General features: G+C 48.3%; 1 protein-coding gene across 1 annotated transcript; it reads right to left on the bottom strand.

Moving 5' to 3' along the window:
* Positions 1–6,654: 6,654 nt before the first annotated feature.
* Positions 6,655–17,853, bottom strand: LOC113990979 (lymphocyte antigen 6E). The gene is made up of 3 exons (XM_027726910.2): positions 17,737–17,853; positions 13,057–13,176; positions 6,655–11,252 (listed from the first exon to the last, which is right to left on the bottom strand). The coding sequence occupies exons 1-3, from the start codon at positions 17,786–17,788 to the stop codon at positions 11,044–11,046; spliced, it is 381 nt and encodes a 126-aa protein (XP_027582711.1). The 5' UTR covers positions 17,789–17,853; the 3' UTR covers positions 6,655–11,043.
* Between the last annotated feature and the right edge of the window lie 274 nt (positions 17,854–18,127).

Below are 18,127 nucleotides of genomic sequence, written 5' to 3'. Positions count from 1 at the left end.
TAGAGTTGTCCTGAGGGAGGATCTTATAGGAATTAATAACGACTCAAATGTGTTCTCTCTCCCTCTGTGTTTATGATGTGCACAGAAAGGATTGATCATATATTTATAACTACTGGGAATTTGTCTTCCTTCCCTATCAAATTTCTTCCAGCTTCCTTTTGTTCTTTTTGCTTCCAAGCTCCTGTCTTTTCCCTTCCTGTCAACTCTGACTGAGGCACTAATCACTTGTTTGGAGATTATTTGCTCCATCCAGCTTTCCAAGGCATTGTTAACGATGCAGGAATGTAAATCACTTGCTCAGTGTAGCTGTCACCTGCTTTAATTATCCCCTGCCTCCTTCAATCCAAGGGACAGGAGATACTTTCCTACCTGAGTCACTTCTCGCTGACCCAGAAGGGAAGAACAAGGACAACACGTGTAAAACAGACTGAGAAGAACCAGCTTTGCCTCCAGGCCCTTCTCATCTCCCTCTAGACTGTAGCACTTGGAATCGAAGCTGGAAATAGTCACATCTTGGAATGCGTTCTCGGGATTTCTGCCCAAACCAGTAGAAAACCTAAATGACGGTATCGTGTGTGTCTTGCACCAAAAAACATCCCAGGCTTGGCCTCCCGGTGCCGGAAGATTTCAGGAAGATGCTTCTGCTCCAATGTCCACGGATCTCCTGTGCTAAGGAGCCCAGGATTGGACACAGGATTCCTCACAAGTGCTGAGTGGGAGGGGAAGGATCATTTCCCTGAACCTCCCGCTCTTCCTGGCACAGCCCAGAAGGTCCTTGGCTGACTTTACCACTGAGGAACATTCCTGATTCACGTGCAGCTTGATGTCCACCATCCTCAGCTCCTTCTCTGCAAAGCTGTTTCCATCCCCACCATCTCATGGCCTTTCCTGCTGCCTGGAGTTGCTCCTCCCCAGATCCAAGACTCCACATTTCCATCGGCTGAATTTCCCAAAGTTTATTCTTCTTTATTCCCACTGTTTATTTTTCCAAGCTGTTCAAATCCCTCTGGGTGGCATGTCCACGTCCACCACTTCTCCTAGTTTTGTGTCACCTGCAAACCTGCAGGCTCTGCCACATCTTCAAGGTCGTGAACAGCTTTGACCCCAAAAACAAGTCCTGTGGTGCCCCCACTGGTGACTGGCCTCCAACTGGACTTGGTGCCACTGGTCACAAACCTCTGGAACCGGTTGCTCCACTAGTTTTCAATCCACCTCCTTGTCCACTTTATCCAACCCTTCCTTTGTCACCTCACCCAGGAGGATGTTGTGGGACAGTGTTGAAAACCTTAATGAGGTGGAGAAAACCCACATCCACCTCTCCCTCCTCATCCACCAAACCAGTCCCCTCATGGATGAAGGATTTCATGATGGTGAGGCCCAACATCTCCTTTGGGAATCCGTGCTGGCTCCAGGCTCATGATGCTGCTTTTTGTCTTGTTCCCCACCCTCAGGATCTTGAGCTCCACCACTCATGGTCACTGTAGCCCAACCTTCACACCTTCAGCAAGTCCTTCCTTTTTCTCAACTGTGAGGTCCACGAAAATCCCTCTTTTCTCAGGAATCTGTGACCAGTTCACTCCAAAAGCCTCCAAGATTGTCCTACTGATACTGGGATGCTGAAAGCCCTCCCTGAGTCCCAACACTTGGGAATGTGAGGCTTTTTCCAGCTGTGTGAGGGAGGTTTTATCCACTTTGTGAGCAGGTGTTCTGTATCAGACACTCACCACAACATCCCCTGTGCTGATCCACCTGCCCAAAAGCTCTCAGCTGACTCATCATCCATCCCCAGGCCAAGCTTGAGGGATTTTCGCTGTTTTCTTACATAAAAGCAACTCCTCTTCCTCACTTTTGCAGCCTGTCCTTCCTAACCATTCCATATCCAGCCATAGAATGGTCTAATTTGGAATTAAGGACCATCTGGTTCCAACCCACCTTCCACCAGACCAGGTTGCTCAGAGCCCAGCTGTGGCAGCCCTCAATTCTGTGACCTATCCCACCACTTCCCTCTGATCCCAAGATTCCAGGTGGTTTGGCCATGGATTTGACCACAGGCAATACAGGGGATTATGAAACAGGTGGATTTGTTCAGCCTGGAAAAACAATGAGAAGGGAGAGCTCGGGAGGCCCAACAGCACCTGCCGTGAAAAAGGGTCAGGGAGAAGGTTGGGCTGGAATTCTTCTCATCTCCAGACTCCTGGTGAACTTCCTTCTGCATCCTGCTCCTTGGAAAAAGGGGCTTGTGGTCCTGGAATGCCGACACACCCATCCCAGTACATCCTACCGGGATGCACTGGTAGAACTGGGGCCCAGCGCTGCCACCTCCTGACAAGAGGAGAGAATGCAAATCCCGCATCCCAACCCGTTTCCCGAGGAAGGAAGGGAGGAATTTTGAGGATTATTTTGGTAATTTTTAATTTTTCACTATTTCCAACATTCGGGTTTTGGAATCATTTGGTTGCAACCAGCTTTGGGATGAGAAACCTCCGTGTGACAATAAAATGAGGAGAAAAATTCTTTAAATTTTTCCTAAAAAAGGAGAAAAATTCTCTATTTTTTTCCTAATTAAGGAGAAAAAAATTCTAAATTTTTCCTAAATAAGGTGGAAAATTACCTAAAAAAATTATCTAAATTGCCTTGAACAACCCATGAGTTGAATTCCAATGTGGCAAAGACCCTGAACACTCCAAAGTGATCACACACAAGGTGCCACCATCCCTCATCTGCTGAGAGCTCTTGTTTTTTCGGTCATTTCTCCTCTAATATTTTGAAATGTGATACCAAATGGGGGCTGGACCCAGCAGGTTTAACAGGTCTGAGCTCAGCAAGGAGCCTTGGGGTGAAACTCGGACTCTGGAGCGAGAAAGGGTCACCACATCCCCGCAATTTGAGCAATGAGAGACACGGCGTGAGCCAGGAGATCTTGGAACCTACGGAAAAACACAGGACTTGGCTCTGGGAGATGCAGGAGTGACAGGAATGTCACAGGAATGTGTGTGAAACACGATCCACCCAGTTGTTAGTGGTGTTAACTGGAGTGGAGAAGGAGAGCAAGGTGCTACTTGCATCTCTCCCCCAGGAGTCTGATGCTCCTCACAGCTCTTCCTCCAGGAATCTGATGCTCCTCACAGCTCTTCCTCCAGGAATTTGATGCTCCTCACACCTCTTCCTCTGCGAGTTCGATGCTGTAAATGTTACATTTCACTCCTGCAACTTTAATTCCTTCTACACGAAGGTACCGGAGTCACGGTGACATCAGAACTGGCCAAGTGTCCCTGTATCCCAGGAACGGTCAGATCTCCAAACCCAAGGAGGCCAAGGTATGTTGTGCAAGGTTTTAAATCTCTTTTCCTCGGGAGATGACAAACGGGAAGGTTAGAACGTGCTCCCACAGCCGTGCAAAGCACTTCCCACCTTTCCAGCCTCCTCCGTTGCACCTGGAGGTGCCATCTTCACCCTTTTGCCCCTTCATGGTCTCTCGAGTGGCCCTCAAAAGCCATGAAGTGGGAAGCAGGGGAAGCAGGAGGACAGAAGGAGGAGAGGGTCGGTGCCGGCAGAAAGGTGGAGCTCTCGGTTCAGTCATTTTTTTGCCTTCCCTCAGCATCACTCCAATTTTAAATTGCAAATTCTCCACCCACGTGCTTTTCCTGACTCCTCCACGTCAAAACTTCCCAGTGAATCACCTTTCTGGAGATTATTCTCCAGCTCCAGTGTTATTTCTTCCTCCAAAACCTGTATTTGCCATGGTTAGAGGGGAGGCATGTCCAGAGGGACAATAAAGGACAGGAATTGACCCCTCTACTCTGCCCTCATGAGATTCCACCAGGATTGTTGCATCCAGGCTGGATTTCTCAGCACAGGAATGATGTGGACATGTTGGAATGAGTCCAGAGGAGGCCATGAAGATGATCAGAAGGCTGCAGAACCTCTGCTCTGGACACAGGTTGGGAGAGATGGGAATGTCCAGCCTGGAGAAGAGAAGGCTCCAGGGAGAACTTCCAGGGTCTAAAGGGGCTCCAGGAGAGCTGGAAAGGGACTTGGGACAAGGAATGGAGGGACAGGACACAGGGAACGGCTTCCCAGTGCCAGAGGGCAGGGTTAGATGGGATATTGGGAAGGAATTCTTGGCTGGGAGGGTGGGGAGGGGCTGGAATGGAATTCCCAGAGAAGCTGTGGCTGCCCCATCCCTGAAAGTGTTCCAGGCCAGGTTGGACAGGGCTTGGATCAACCTGGGATAGTGGGAGGTGCCCATGCCCATGGCAGGGAGGTTGGAACAAGATGAACTTTAAGTTCCCTTCCAACCCAAACCATTCCATGATTCTCTGATGGGAAGGCAGGAATTCTCCCACTTTGGACCCATTTGCTGATGTCTCATACCCTGAGACAATCAACACAACCTCAGGATACCAAGGAGAAGCATCTCTTCCAGAGCCAACTGGAAGAGAAACACTGGAAATAGTTCCCAGAAACAATTCCAGGCATTTGACATCTCTTAATAAGGCTCACCTGGAAATATGGACCTGAAGGAAGGAAGCAGCTCCAGAATCTCTTTGTCAAAACATTAATGAGGCTTCTTCTTGGATTTGGACATGCTGGGACCATTTTCCTGGATTTTCTGAATACCTGGAATGTGGGAGAACCCATCCCAGGCCTGTCCAGAGACAGGCAGGTCCTTGGGGAGTATCAGGAGCAATGTGAGAAGAAATGTTGGGAATTCCAGGGAGGAGGGAGGTGCAGCCTCTCAAGAGCGGGTTTTTTCTGTGATCCCCTGCTGTGCAATGTCCTCCAGTCCCCAAAATATTCCCTGTCATCACTGGTGCCTCCCATCCCCAAAATCCCTTACAAATATGGATTGCAAGGAAGGAGGGCAGTGGAGAAGACCCTTTCCCAGGAAGTGTCCAGGCTGGGTTTATCCAGAGAAGGAAAGGTATTTTTATATCTTTGTTTCAAACAGCCTTTGGTTGTTCCTAAAGAACCCCTGAGCCCATCACTGTTATTCTGTTTGTCTCACATTCCTCAAGGAATATAATCCCTTTCTCCCATGGGATCCAACCAGGCTCTCAAAAAGTATATATACATAAATATATATATATATATAAATATATTTTTATATATATATATATAAAATATATATAAATATATATATAAATGTAATATAGTAATATATCATATATATAATATACATATATAGTAATATATAATATACATATATATAGTAATATATAATATATACAATACACAATATTTAATATATATAATATATAATATATATTATATATATGATTATATATATAATATATAAAAATGTAATATAGTAATATATAATATATATGGTTTATATTATATATAACATATAAATAACATGTAATTATTAAATAATAGAATAAATAATAAATAAAATATAAGTCAATAATAAATAATATCATGTAATATATATAATATAATATATACTATTACTAGATAATATATATTTTGTATAATAATAATGGCCAGTCTTCGCGAGCGAAGATTTGGGAAAGGTCATTAACCCTTACAGCCTGCGCAGTGGATTTTTAGGTGAGACACAGCGTGCGCTGAACTGAGCCCACCCTTTAGTCCTGAGGTTCATCTGCCGGGGCCGAGCAAAGCTTGGACAGTGGCAGTGAGGTCACCAGGATGTAGGTTTGTTTAGAGTGACCTTCTCTTAGGTGGATTGCCTTCCATGGCTGACGAGCTCCACCTGCCCAGGGGGCCGGGAATCGAACCCAGGTCGCAGCGGTGAGAGTCAGACACTCTAACCACTAGACCACCAGAGGCCCCATTTTGTATATAAATATATATTTATGTTATATAAAAATAATAAATATAATATAATATATAATATATATTCTATATATGATATATGATATATATTATATAAATAATATAAATACATTAATATAAATAATGTGATAAATAAATTATTAATGAATAAATGATATATAATGTGTATAAAATATATTATATATACTATATCATATAAAATATATATTATTGAGTGCATGTAAAAATATATACTATATCATATATAGTACATATCATGTATAAAAAGATATAATAATACATAAAATAATATAATAAAACAATAAAATATTCTTTAAAAATTTAAACAAAAATTCCAGTGAGCCATCCTTACAATGCACTGGGAACGGCCCTGGTTTGGGACAGCAGGGGGGTCTCCCGAGCTCCATGTCTGTGTGTCCCTGTGTCCGTCTGTCCACAGGCAGGAGGGGGGTTGGAGCAATCCCTGCAAACCCTGGGAGTGCAGGAAGAGGAGCAGCTGCCCCCCAGCCACCCACCCAGGGGCCATTCTGTGCCCAAAATATCCTCCCTTTCCAACAAGAGCTCAGGCTCCAAGGACAAATCTCAGCCCTGTTCCCGGCAGGGTCACAGAAAAGTCAAGGATATTTATGAGCTATTGAAGGCAAAGACAATCCCCGTTCTTCATCCATCACAGGAAGAGACTCCAAAGGCCTTGAGATGACATGGATGGATTTATCCCTCCTATATTCCAGAGGCTCAGCCTCATGTCTGACCTTTTGACCCAGCCCTGGGCTTTGAATCCCATCCAAGCACTTTCCCTTCACCCAAAACAAGGAATAACCTCTGTAATATCCACAGAATCAGCCAAAGACTTTGTTCCAAGTGTCTCTTTATTAATTCCATATATTTTTTTATTAGAATATAAGAAACAATATGTGACATACACTCCACTTGTACTTACATTAATATATTTAAAGGAATTGATGCTGCTTTATCCTGCTTATTCCGTTACAACAAAGGTAATACACAGTTACAAATCTCACACCTATGGATTAGTAAAACCAACGTCTCAGTGGAACCATCCCAGTGAAACCAGATCATCCAACAAAGCTGAAATAAAAGGTATCAATATTCTGATTTTTTTTTTTCAGCAACACTTTACTGGCTTATTAGATTTCCATTTCAGTTTTGATGAAACAATAAGATTGGGGCTGGGGAAAAAAAAAAAAAGCATTCTCTCGGAAAATATTGGACCTGGGAAGCCTGTTAAGCCTTTTATTTCTCAATTTTCACTATCAGAGCAAAGCTGGATGAATTAAAACCTTTAATCTGTCTCTGATGTTGCTGATGCTCTGCTTTTTGTGCAGTTATTTGGTTAAAGGCAGCTCTTCCTCCTTGATTTCTGAGTTTGGGGCTTCAAAGCTCCTCTCCCGAGTCTGGGAAGAACCAGCAGATGGCAGGACCAACCCAGGGCTTCGCTTCCCTGGGTTCCCAAAACGTCAGATTGGGGGGTTGTGATCCCATTCCAGCTCAGATCCCATTCCAGGGGTGAAAGAACTCCTTCGGGATCAAGGAAGGACTCAGAGCCACTTTCATCCCGAGCATCCCGAGACCCCACTGAGGACCCTAAACCTCCACATATCCAGATGTGCAGCACATCTGCCTTTCCCAGAGGGCACAGACGCCCAGAACTCATTCCTTGGACACACAGACACCAGACAGAGCTACCAGGCTTCCCACAGGGGTGATAGAATCAAAGCCTCTTCTGTGGAAAATAAGGTCCCTGGGAGAGAAATCCCTTCCAAGAACCCCCAACCAGAGTAAATCAACACCGAGAAAGAACACTCTTGGAGTAACGAGGTGGATCCTTGGAGTAATAATTAAACATCATTCCTTCTGTTTGTACAATTCCCCCACCTCAGGTTTGTCTTTTCCAAAAGAAGACATTTTGCCCTTTAAAAAAAACAACAAAAACAACCCACAATTCTTAAAAAAACCTGGAAGAACTCGGTTCATTTTAAAGTCCTTCTTTCTTGGCAAACAGCAAACACCCAGAATTTGGGTGGAAAGGGCTGATGCCACAATAAATTCTGAGTGGTTTTTTTTGGAAAATACACCAAAAAAAAAAAAATTAGAGCCCTTGGTGGTAGATGGTTGTTGAAATACAGCCATTTCCAGCATGGAAGCACTGAACCCATTTTCTCTCATGAACATGCTCCAAAACGGGTAAGTATTTCATTTAAGCTCTTCTTCTTTTCCAGTAAAAACTATTCCAGGATATTTTAGGCTTCTAGGGAGCAAAGCTGCCTCCCCTCGTAACCTCTTGTCCTGTGGGAAGAGGTGAATATCTGAGTTTTCCGCTCAGATTTCTGTCTCTTAATTCCAAAGTCCACATAAACACCTCCAAAGCACTTCAGGGCTGTCCCACCACGGCCCTCAAGTTCCAAATCCGGCACTTGGTTCATCAACCCACAGGTTTTATCACTTTATAAACGCCGGGTTCTTCCTGTTTATTGTCTTATTATTAATGTTTTTAATCACTTCAGCTGCCCATTTTCAGGCCTTTTTCCCCTCCTGGGCTTTACAACAGCTGAGGTTCTCACATGGATTCTCATTCCGGGGATTTTGGGGGCAAAAAAAACCCTCTGTGGCAGGAGCAGAAATTGGGAGGTTTGGAAGAATTGGTGATAAAATGCTCAGGATTAAACTGTGACGAGCTGTCACACCCTCCCTCTCTCAAACATACTTAAATCTGTCAAAGAGATCTTTGCACATGTGTTCAAAACTGAAAATATCTCTTTTTTCCATAAGGATTATAGCACATGAGGAGGGAAGACAAAAAGGGAGTGAAGAGGGAAAACAAATCTCCAAAATATGCAATTTATCCATCATTTATAGCTCAAAACCACGAGTGAATGACCTTCAGCTCTGTCCCCTGGCAATGTCATTAATATAAATTGTTATTTTATGGGATAAGCAGCCTCTGAATGCTCCTCCCACCAGCCTTTGCTCCCCTTCAGAACCAAATCCTTGGCACCGGCAGCCCCTGGAACGCTGAGATAGGAAGGAAATGGCTTTTGGAAGAGACAACCAGGTCTTGTGGCTTCAGGTTTGTCCAGTTTGGCACCTTCAGGAGCCTCCTAAAGGAATGGGTCAGGCTTTAGGACACAGCTGTGCTCATGGCTTGAAGTTTAGCTCTTTCCTAGAGGTGTTTTAAGTCCAAAATCAACCCCCAAACCTGTTATCAGGTGGCCAGAAAAGAGTCACAGCCCCATCATTTCAAGGCAGAGCACCCTGGGTGCCACCTCGGTGTCACAGCCAAGTGCTGAGGAACAAATTAACCCAAGCAAGGAGCTTTGGAACCCTCCTGGGAGGAAGGCCAAGGCACAGGGAAGCTGGGGAACGTTCACCTTATTTTTAGGAAGTTTTTCCCCAGTTTTCCCTGTGCTCCACGTGCATAGCAGAGGTTTGTGGGGCCCCGTGGCCCCAGCAGGTCCCAGAAGGTGAGGGAGGATGATTGACCCAGAGGAAGGCACATCTGAGGACCCACACAAGTGATTCATCCTTCCCAAACTCCTCATTAATTGCAGGTCACATCCTCACCACCGGTCCCTCCTGTCAGGAAGCCTGTCATTAACACGTGTCATTTAATTAAAACACGGGGGGAAGGAGGGGTTAAAAACCATGAAACAACCTTTGCTGCCAATATTTCTACACCATCTTTCAAAAGAAGCTGTTTGTCAACTCATTTAAGGGGGGACAGAGATAAAATTGAACAGTGTGTGGAGCTTTAGGTTGGATTTTGACACAAAACAGGAGAACCACAAGGAAGGCAGGGCCAAGGAGTGCCAACCACCTAATTTTTGCTGCTAGAAAGAAGAAAAAAAAAGCCCAGTGCACCTCTGATCAACCAGTGGAAGTGACAACAAGCTTTCAACTGGAACTTTAAGGCTGAATTTTGGTTTGGTTTTGCGTCTGGCAGGTCCACAGGTGAGCAAAGCAGGCAGGACGGATGACACAGAGATGGCAGGAGGACAAATCTCCCATGGGACAGCTCAGAACTTCCAGGAGCAATGCTGGGAAGATCCTGGGAGCTGAGGGGACAGCAGGAAAGAAGAAGTCACCCCCAGCAGGTCCATGTGCACCATCAGGCATTGAAGGTCGAGCCCAGAGATCTGAATATTGGGATCTTGGCCTGTGACTCCACTGAATTTTGCAGACAGACCCGGTTCTTTTAGGGATCCGCGTTGTTGTCTCCCACCATCACAAGTCCAAAGTTGGGGAAACTGAGGCACCAAGTCTTTGTAAGATGCAGATGAACTTCCAGAGGTCCTGCTCCTGCTGTGTTTGCTCCATTGGGGTTGATTCAGCCCTCAAAACCTGGCATTTTTTCACTAAAATTCACCTGGAAAAAGCGATTCCCAAGAGAGCTGAGGCAAGCAGGCCCAGGAGGGTTAATCAGCAAGGACAGCAACAGGGAGCAGAGATGCACTTGCTGCTCAGAGGTGAAAGGGAACGTTGAAATGAAGCTCTCAAAAGCTGCTCAGGAGGGTGAGAGGCCCAAAGGTTTGGATTTTCCATAAGAGAATTCCTAATCTCTGCCTGGGGCAAGGAAACACAGCACACATCCCACCGTAGGTACCAACAGGAGCATGTTTATTCAGGTCTGGCACTTACAGAGCTGAGAAGGACAAGGTACAGGTCACTCTTTTTCCAGAAAAAGTCAGCCCAGGATTCAGAAGAAACGAAATTATTCTATAAAAAGACAGACTGCAGCTGCAAGGGGGTGGGAGGGGGGGCCAGGAATGTGTCTCCCTTTGGATCATGCATTCCCAAAGCCCGTGGTGCCACCCACGTGCTGGAGCCAGGAGAGAGGCAGGAAAAAGTCTGAGCTCTTCACCTGGTGGTGCTGTGGGGGGTTAATCTTGGCGAGTCCCAGCCTGCTTTTAACCAACCTTAGAAACGAGGGGGGAGGTTATTTATTAGGTAGAAAAGCAGAAAACCCTTCCAAAACGATCCACCTTGGCCAAGGAGGCGCGAGGGCGCAGCGGGGTTTGTCCACGGGAAGAGAGAGAGAGAGAGAGAACAGCTCGGCCGAACCGCCCACGGCTCCGACGCTTGGAAGAGCAGAAAGTCTGGGAAACGACGGCCTCGGAAGCCCGCTGAGAAGTGGAGGATCTCCTTGCAGACAGCGACAGAGAAGATATTGGCTGGTGAGACCCACGGGGGGGCCTCCGGGAGGTGGCTCTGCCTCGGCCAACCCCGTCACTCTCGAGCCCGGAGGACGTAGAAGAAGCTCACGAGGATCCCCAGGGCCAGGAGGGTGGAACTGGCCCGGACGCCGCTGGAGCCGCTGATGTTGCACAGGAAGGAATCGCAGCAGTAGACGGAGGCGGCCGCGATTCCCAGGTTGATCCCGGCGCTGGGGCAGATGGGGGAGCAGCCCTTGGAGATGGACTGGCCGGATTTGCCGCCTGGATTTGGGGTGGGGTGGGAAGGAAGAAAATAAGAGAGGTTTAGAGCGTTTCCAAGGCAGCTTTAGAGTTTTTCTGAAGATAAGTTTAGAGCATTTTCAAGACAAGTTTGGAGCATTTCTAAAGGCAATTTTAGAGCGTTTCTAAGGACAGGTTTAGAGTGTTTTCAAGACAGTTTAGAGTGTTTCCAAGACACAGATTTAGAGTGTTTCTAAAGACAAAGTTAGAATGTTCCCAATACAGGTTTAGAGCGTTTCCAAGACATAGGTTTAAGAGTGTTCCCAAGACAAGTTTAGAGTGTTTGTAAAGACAAGGTTAGAATGTGCCTAAAGACATGTTTAGAGCGTTTCCAAGACAGGTTTAAAGTGTTTCTAAAGACAAGGTTAGAATGTTTCTAAAGACAGGTTTGGAGTATTCCTAAGACAAGACTTAGAATCAGTGTGTGAGGGTAAATTTTGCACTGGAAAAAAACCTTTAAGGTTTCTCTGCTGTAACTAAACACTGGACTTGGTTCAGCACAGATCTCTCCTGTAATTTTTCAGGTGTCCTCAGCAATCCGTGGCCTCACTTCAATTAATAAAATGCCTTAAATAGATTTATACAGGGCTCAAGCGTTCAGTTATGAATTTAACAATCATAAAGCAAGGTTTGGCTCTTCTCTGGTTAAAAAAAGAAATAAAATAAAAAGGCCAGGAATTTTTTCCACAAGACCCCACACAAATGTGCAGTGGCAAAATCAGTGGGAGAAGAGCCTGAACAGGAGCTGAGACTTTTAACTGGGGACAGAAGAGTTTGTGCTCTCATAAACTGTTTCTTTGCTCTGTGCCATCACTTGTGCAGGTAATGGCACCAATTTGTTCCAGTAGAGACTGGGAGGACACAAAACCCTTCTGCTTTCTTTTTGTCCTTTTCCTGATGCTCATTTTCGGCTCAGACTTTATAAACTTTCTAAGTGTTGCTTATGTATGAGATGTGTCATGGACAGAGCCCATTGTTATCGGGGCCTGGTTCATATAAAGCTCTGCTGAGGAATCCCAAAAATCTCGCTCCAGCTTCACCCTGGGACCCCTCAAGCGAGACAAGGAGCACTGGGTGTTCAAGGGGGGCACTTTGGAGCCAAGTGTGCACTTCCAGAGAGGCACAGCCCAAATGAAGGGGCAGAGAAGAGGAAATAATCAGCACTGGGCTGAGATGGGAGTTTATTAAAGCTCCCAGGCGTTCACAACCCACCCATTCCGGCATGGAACATCCCTTCCTCCTGGAAGGCACAGCCAGGATGGGATCTTGGCTCTGCAAAGACCTCCCAGAGCACCCTGCTTCTCTCAGAGCAGCAGCTGGGAAGCTCAGAGCCTCCCAAACCTTTCCTGACACTCAGGGAGGAAAAACACAAACGTCCCTTCCTGCCTCGGCCACGGAAAGCGAAGAAGCCCAGGTGGGGCTCTGGGATGAACAACCCAAACACAAGGGGGGGAAAAAAAAGCAGGAGTAGCAAGCCTGGAGCTTCCCACAGAAGAAGCCTGCAGCATCCTCCACGCTTTCACTTATTCATCAGCACAACCTCCCCACCCCCTCCCTGAATTCCCCTCGGACTCCTCCGGCGTCGGAGCAGCACGTGGGCCTTAACGTGACTCCTCCCGGCAGCGCGTCCCTCCCCAATATTCCCGGGGGATGGTCCGACAGCGGTTGCTAAGCAGAACTTTCCCTTTTTTTTTCCCCAGTCAAAGGAAGGAAAAGCCTTCGTGCAGCTTCAGCAGGTGCCCCAGGAGAGCGGCCAAGAGGGGCAGGAGGCGCTGCCGGCACTCACCGAGTCCCACTCCGACGTACGTCGTCACGCAGTGGTTCTCATTCTCCCCACACTTGACAGGCTTCAGGCAGGCCCAGTTGGAGGAGGCATCAGAGCACGAAAAGCAGATGAGTGTGTGGGCTGCAAGAGAAAAGAGACACCTCAGTTAAGGCTGGTGGGAAGATCTCCTCACTTGGTCGTCACCACCTCCGACACACGGTACGTATCGCATCCCCCCGCAGCTATTTCACCTGTATTGACCTGCAGTTGGGTTTTTTTTCCCCAAAAAAACTGGCCTAGTGAAAGATTCAAGCATAAGGGATATATTTTGAGCTCTTGGAAGGATCAGCTAAAGCCTGGATACAACCACAGCCTGGTAGTTTATAACAACCTCCTGTTTGCACCAAGTTCAAGCCGCAGTTGCCGACTCAAAACTAAACAGCAGAGGCAAGTTTTTGGGATTTGGGCTTTTTCAGCTCAGCCACCACGGACACAGCACCCCTGTCTGTGCAACTGGATGATCTTTAGGGTCCCTTCCAACCCAAACCTTTCCATGATTGTGTGACACACTCATGGGTTCGAGTTTTCCATGCCCTGCCTTTGGGCACAGGGTGGGACTCTCGGGGCTGGGCCTGTGCAGGGCCAGGAGTTGGACTCGATGATCCTTGTGGGTCCCTTCCAGCTGGGCATACTCTGTGATTCTGTGACACCAAGATCAGGCTCCACTTGACCTACATCACCTGGTGGAAATGATTTCTCAGCTGGAGCAAGTCCAGCATTGCAGCAAGACCTGCAAGGACTTGCACCATCCCACTGCTCAGGGAGTCACAGCACTACGAGGGCAGTTTTTGCATCCAAGCTTTTCAATTTGGAGCAGGAGCATTCATTTCCATGCCTTCCTCCAAGGCAGGTCTCCCTTAAATCATGGAATCACTTAGGCTGGAAAAGACCTCTAAGATCACTGAGTCCAACCATTAACCCAGAACTGCAAAGTTCCCCACTAAACCAAGTCTTTAAGCAAAGCATCTACAGGTTTTTTGAATACTTCCAGGGATGGTGATTCCATCCATTCCAATGCTTGACCACCCTTTCAGGGAAGAAATTTTCCCTAATATCCAATTTAAACCTCCCCTGGCACAACATTTATGGTTTACCCTACACCAGCGGGATGGGCTGCACTAGCTGGCTCCCATCCCTCATCCTTCAGGAAAGGGGAAATATTGGAAAACAGCACTCGGGGGTGAGAAATGGTTGTGGAAACAGCCTGGACTCAGCAGAGATGCAGGGACTTTGATCTCCTCTGTATTTTACACACAAGAACATCACACCCACACTGCAGTTGTTGACCTACATCTGCAGGCAGATCAGGGCTCTTCCCAAGGTTTCAGGGGCTCTGATTTTTTGAGCTCTTCCACGAGGCACCTCCTTCCTCCTCTGTATTTACAGGATGCAAAACAGAGCAGGGGCTGATCCAGGATGGGAAGTTCAAGGCAGAATCATTCCTGCTCCCACCACGAACAGATCAGCACAGAATCACAGAGTGATTTGGGTTGGAAGGAACCTGAAAGATCATCTCATTCCAACCCCCAGGGACACCTTCCACTATCCCAGGTTGCTCCAACCTGGCCTTGAACATTTCCAGGAATGGGGCAGCCACAACTTCCCTGTTCCAGGGCCTCATCACCCTCACAGGGAAGAATTTTTTCCTAATATCTCCTCTGAACCTACTCTCTCTCAGTTTAAAGCCATTCCTGCTTGTCCTATCACTAAAAAAGTCCCTCTCCAGCTTTTTTGTAGGCCCTTTCAAATATTATCCCAAAGATGTGAAGCTGGTGAAGCCTCACAGAGGCTCAGCAGTCCCTGTCACAGATATTTTGAAGAATAACTTGGATAAATAATTCTCAGAGCTGTCCCACTCTGCTGCGGAACTGCACAACATGTTGAGGTTCTTCTCGATCCTGTTTCTCTCAGGAAAATAAAAGGGTCAAGGTTCTTCTCAATCTTGTTTCTCTCAGAAAAATAAAAGGTTTGAGGTTCTTCTCTCAGGAAAATAAAAGGTTTCTACAAGAAAATTGAGAAAAAAAAACCCTAACAATTGTTCTCAGGAGAATGACTTTTGAGCAGCCACAGCCAAGGAGGAGAAAAGAAAGCAAAACACAATCTCACAGAAACAGATTAAAGTGGGTGAGTGGGAGGTCCTGAATGTCACATCAGGGCAGCCAAAGGACTCTGCTTTGGAAGGGAAGCCAACACCACAACCCCCTGAGCAGGAATTTCCTGGAGTGTCTCACCCACCCTCCAAGGATCATCACTCTGGCAACATCCCTGCAACAAAGCCGGGTTACCTGAGCGGCAGCCACAGCCACCACACAGGATTCCAGGGCCACCAGCTGAGTCAAAAACCCCAGCAGGGATTCCTCAGTGGGCCCTGGCTCTGGATTTAGGAGAGGGGGAGGAGGATGGAACCAGCTGTTGAGTCATTGAGCCCTCCAAGCGCTCCCATGGCTTGGCCAAAAGTCCCCGTGGGACATCGGAGCGAAGCCCAGTTCTGCTCCTTCGTCCCCTTCAGGTGACCTGTCCCAAACCCTCCACTTTGCAACCACTCTGAGGAGGCAAATTGACTCATCCCATTGCACAGGAACCCTCTGCAAGCAGGGATGAAGTGGATTACAGGCTTCCTGTGGGCATTAGGGCAGGACAGATGTCCCCACATGGATTTGCTCATTATGCTGGAGGCACGAGTGGCTCAATGATACTCATTAAACCTCGAGAAGTTCCAGGAGCAAACACACCAGAAATATTTGTCCATGACACAAAAGTGCCTTTAGGCTTGACATTCTCTGCCATGTGACTAAATCTACAGCATCTCCCACCTGTCCCCATGTTTTTCTTTGTCACACCCACGTATTAAACCTTAACAGAGACTGAATCTTTCCAGGAGAGGCAAGTCCTTCGACATAATTTAAGTGAGGAAACATTCAGTCCCTTGCTGCCCCCAAAATCCACCTAAATAACCCCCTGCAGAGTTCAGAGAGCACAGGCAGGCTGAGTGTTTGAGACAAAAGGCACAAGAAGGGTGGCAGAATTAATTTACTGCAGCTGGAGGAGGAAAGAGTTGGAGCTCAAGGCTACAGGAAAAGAAAAAAAAATTAATAGTCCCAAGCCCGACCAATGCAAAAGGGAAGCCGCGTTTTCAGCAACTTAAGGATTGATGTGTTTATTTGTTTGTTGCTCGGCTACTCCGAGGAACAAAGAGCTCCCAAAACAGAGCAGAGCGTTTGAAGGAATTCCTTCAGATAAGAGGTTGAATCGTTCTTGTGAAAAGCAATGCAAGGTGGGGGGGGGGAAAGCCTGGAAAAGCCGAGTCTGAAGCTCGGCAGCACAAGGGAAAATGCTGCTGCTTTGGTAGCTCTTCCATTCAGTCCCGATGCCAAAAACTCTTCCCTTTTCCATGGCTCTTGGATCATTATATACCATAGGCAAGATCCCTAAATAACATGGACAAGATCTTTGAGCAGGAGGTAAAGCTTTTCTGTAAAACACCCCCTGGATACGCTGGAAGCGTTTGGGGATAAAACTCCCTGCACCAAACCCTTTTGCCTGGCTCAGAACTTTACTTTTAAAGCTGAAAGGTTTTTTGGAAGGGGGAGGGAAGCAAAAACCCTTCCCTGCCTTGGCCTGGACAGCCCATCCTCCCAGTTGGAACTGAGCACACACCAGCTGGGCTCTGCCCGAGACTCAACGCTTGAATTGCCCGATCCCACCGGGAGGGGGGAGTGGGAAGGGCAGCAAACAACTCGTTTCGTCTCACCGGTGTCCTCAGAAGGCAAGAAGGGCCCGTGTTTGCCGAGCGGGGGCTGCGAGAGGCCAGAACTCTCCTGTTCGCTCTTTGTTTGGCATCTCCAAGCAGCGACATATGGAAACAATACGCGGTTTTGCGCGGCCCCCTTGGAGTTGGGATAGTCAGAAATGGAGCCCACAGGAAGGAGGGGATGGCAGGCCCTGACACTTGGGCAACTTGGCAGTTCAACGCCCAGCAACAGGAACCACGTTCTCCCCCGGGTTCTCCCCAGATTCGGTGGCAGCCCCAAGATGCTCCTCACAGGGCACTGTCCCTTGGGGGGGTCATCGCCCCAAGGATGCTCGGAGGGGGCAGAATCACGAGAGGATCTGCCCAGACTTTGCTCCATCAGCCATTGCATCTCCCCTCCACCCTCCTTCCCCTCGGCTGCATCCCAGCCCATCCCAGCGCCGTTATCCCAGCTCGCCGCGCCGAAAAAGGGGGGAGAGGAGCCGGCCCTGGGTCTTTGTTCGAGCCGCAACTGGGAAAAGCTCCAGGATACCCACGCGCGCAGCTGGAGATGCTACAGCTGGAGACGCTCACCTATTCCTAGAGGCAGGGAAGCCCCGAAGTTCCTGCTTCAGGAGGGACACTGATCCGAGGCAGGGCTGGGAAAGACACCCCCCAGCCCGCTCCAAACCCTCCCACGGCTCAGCTCTGCGCCTCCAGCCCCTTTCCAACCCTTACATCCCCCTGCAAACCTCCAACTTCCAGCGCCTACACGCATCATTCCTTCCCCCCCCCACGCCTCCCCCCAGCCCCCCCAATTCGCTCTCAACGCAGAGCTGGCGAGGGACCAGGATACCCCCCTGGAGGAGGTGATGCTGGCGGGCCCACCCTGCTCCTTTTCCCTTTTTTACCTCTCTCCACGCAGAGCACCGCGGCCAGCACGGCGAGCAGCAGCGCCTTCATGTTGCGGGGCTGTGGCCGTGGCGATGCGCAGGGGCGGCTGGCGGAGCGCAGGGCTGGCGGCAGGGCCGGGCACCGGGGGTGGGCAAAGGGCGGCGGCCCCGCCCCGCGGGCCGGGCCCGGCCCCCGCGCCGCCTCCCCCCTCCGCCCCTCCGGCCGCGCCCGCTTTCGGTTTCCCGATCGGGAGAACCGGCGCCGGGGAAAGAGGCGGGAGCGGCCGCCCCGCCGAGGGGAGAGGGGCCGGATCTACCCTAGCCCTGCTCCAAAGGGTTTTTCCACACACTCCCCCCCACCCCCCGCCCCTTTTTTTCGTGTCCCTGCTGCTTCCGTGAAGGAGGAGGC

The sequence above is a fragment of the Pipra filicauda genome, unplaced genomic scaffold (assembly GCF_003945595.2).
Source record: "Pipra filicauda isolate LSUMZ 115617 unplaced genomic scaffold, ASM394559v2 scaffold734_size124207_pilon, whole genome shotgun sequence".
NCBI lineage: Eukaryota > Metazoa > Chordata > Aves > Passeriformes > Pipridae > Pipra > Pipra filicauda.
The sequence above is the reverse complement of the archived record's forward strand: the minus strand, read 5'-3'. Positions and strand labels throughout refer to the sequence as shown.